At 34.7% G+C, this 2406-nt stretch overlaps 1 protein-coding gene across 2 annotated transcripts in view; it reads left to right on the top strand.

Annotated features, from left to right (window-relative positions):
- Positions 1 to 1273, top strand: part of LOC112459658 (HIG1 domain family member 1A, mitochondrial-like) — a 6072-nt gene extending 4799 nt beyond the window's left edge. For both annotated transcript variants that reach the window (XM_025023881.1, XM_025023880.1), the window contains exons 2-3: positions 726 to 851; positions 922 to 1273. In XM_025023881.1, the coding sequence (XP_024879649.1) occupies positions 726 to 851; positions 922 to 1109 (314 nt within the window). In that variant the 3' untranslated portion in view covers positions 1110 to 1273. The remainder of the gene's footprint in view (positions 1 to 725; positions 852 to 921) is intronic.
- The last annotated feature ends 1133 nt before the right edge of the window (positions 1274 to 2406 follow it).

The raw sequence follows: 2406 nt of genomic DNA, 5'->3' as shown, positions 1-2406 counted from the left end.
ATATATATATATATATATACCATTTTGTAACTTTCTGTGCGTTTCCACTGTATCTATTGCGTTATAAATAATATTTTTATATGTATATTTATATTTATACATTCTCAGCGATGTTAATACACTGGAAGCATGCAGTTATTTTACTGATAACGTTTTGCTTGAGATACAACGTACTTTTAGTTTGCTGAAAATCATGGCGACCGCTGAGTGAACGTGTTGAGACTTTGAATGCGCTTAGAATCGTTCAGCAGAGAATCATAAAACGGTTGAAAACTGTTGCGTTCTGCTGAACGCAGCCAATGTTGACGGAATAAACAGTTTAATACAAGAGAACTCAAATGTTTAAAAATCCGGGGGCACAGGTTTCCGTTATCCGATCGAGCTGAGCTTTGGCAGGGATTATTTTTTTGCAAATTGGAAACATATATATATATATATATATATATATATATATATAAAGTAAAGGTATATATTTTTATATTCTATTAACAATTAACATTCAACCTTATAAACAGAAGTGATAAATCTATAAGCAGGACTGTCTAAGATAAACTTTTGGAAATAACTTATCTTCAAAATCTTTAGGGCCACTTCGACCAAACTCCGATTAACGCGATTTTGTCATGTTGACAACTCTTTAATCAACGATTGAGTTTGGTCAAAGTGGCCCTTTTAATCTTTGCTGTTTTTGTAACCAAGCTAATCTAGAATTAATCAATTTTCAGGTTGGCAAATATTATTACTATTTACTTTTTCAAAAATGGCTACTACTGATGATGACACAATAATAGATCAAACTTTATCGGAGAGATTGTTAGAGAAAGGGCGAAAGTCACCATTTCTTGTTGCAAGTATGTCAATTAATATAAAAATATAAATATTTGTCATTAACATATGATGCATATATTGCTTTCTAAATAGGTTTGATAAGTTTAGCGGGTATCTGTAGCTATGGTGCCTATGCTTTTAAGAAGAAAAAGATATCTACACAATTATATTTAATACAACTTCGAGTTGCTGCACAAGGAACAGCAATAGCTTGCTTAACAATAGGGATGGGATATCATATGATAAAGAAACATATTTTGCACGATGAGAATGAACCATAATGCTGAATGTTACATTAATAGTTTAATTATTAAATTAAACTATTTATTAAAATAGCTATTTAGAAATAAAAAAAGATATGTAGTCACAATTTATGAAAAAATATAATATATGTAATTTATTTTATTACAATACTTTACTGATATAAATTCTGCATCCAACAATATTTATAAAGTTTATTTTTATTAACTAAAGATCCTTCTTAGCTAATAAATAGTATAAAATACATTATTTAATGTTTATTGACCCTTTTATTGCAGTGTACTATATTATACATATATAACAACCACTGTATACGGTCATATATCCGTTACTGTGATAATTAAATTGTTTATTTAGGCAAACTTTTTGTCTCAGCTTTTGACTACAGTCAAAGCTCTTAGACATCGACATATAGTACTGGACGGAGCATGGAACCGAAATCATGTTGACAGACATAGAAAGAGACAATTAGACAATGTGTAGCCAGTAGCAGCTCATGAAGCCACGGAGCCATAATTCTAAATAGCAGAGTGACATCAAATGACATATTAATAACGTCTTAATGACGTTTCTAACATCAATAATACGTCATTAAGAGGTCTTTAGATATCATTCTACTAGCTAAAGAGCTATACCGTCGCCACGCTTAAAAATTTTATACATAGAAATATACTAAGGATGTTTCCAACTTACAAGAATACAGTACTGTTCCCTTTCTCCTTATATATACATAATTCAACCAATGAAAACAAAGTAGAAGGGGAGATTGGTGCTTACACATCTACTTCTCTTTGTGACGATAAGCGCGTTTGTCACTACAGTTACAGTTCTGTGTCCGAGCGGTGGGGCAGCCTCCACTTACACCGCTCGGGGTATAAATAGGGGACTCAAACCGGCTCGAGTCACCGAGGTGGAAGAAGCTGCGGTGGAGCATTGTACTTGATATCGCATTTCTCAAGTACTGATTCGTGACTCTGAGAGTTAGAGCCTGGTGTGCGCTTTGCCGACAAGGGTTTTCTTGGTGTTGCTGGAAGGACGGACGGCCGAACGGCGTGGTGTCTCCCGAGAAGCAGGTGCTTGGACACTTCTCCAAATTGGAGGGTAAGACGACGATAAAGCTGCCGCACAAGCGACAAGCTGACGAAAAGCTTTCTGGCCCAACCGGCTCGGATAAACTACCCCGCATCGAAACAGATTCACTTCAAGGTAAATTCAACTCTTTTAATCGTTTTCAATATCTGGCGGAGACGGTCGATGTATTAGTGCGTGATGAGGAGGCTTTTTCTGATCAACCAATGTTTAATCATAAAGCGCATG

The sequence above is a fragment of the Temnothorax curvispinosus genome, unplaced genomic scaffold (genome assembly GCF_003070985.1).
Source record: "Temnothorax curvispinosus isolate PA1 unplaced genomic scaffold, ASM307098v1 QBEX01010045.1, whole genome shotgun sequence".
Taxonomy (NCBI): Eukaryota; Metazoa; Arthropoda; class Insecta; order Hymenoptera; family Formicidae; genus Temnothorax; species Temnothorax curvispinosus.
The sequence above is the reverse complement of the archived record's forward strand: the minus strand, read 5'-3'. Positions and strand labels throughout refer to the sequence as shown.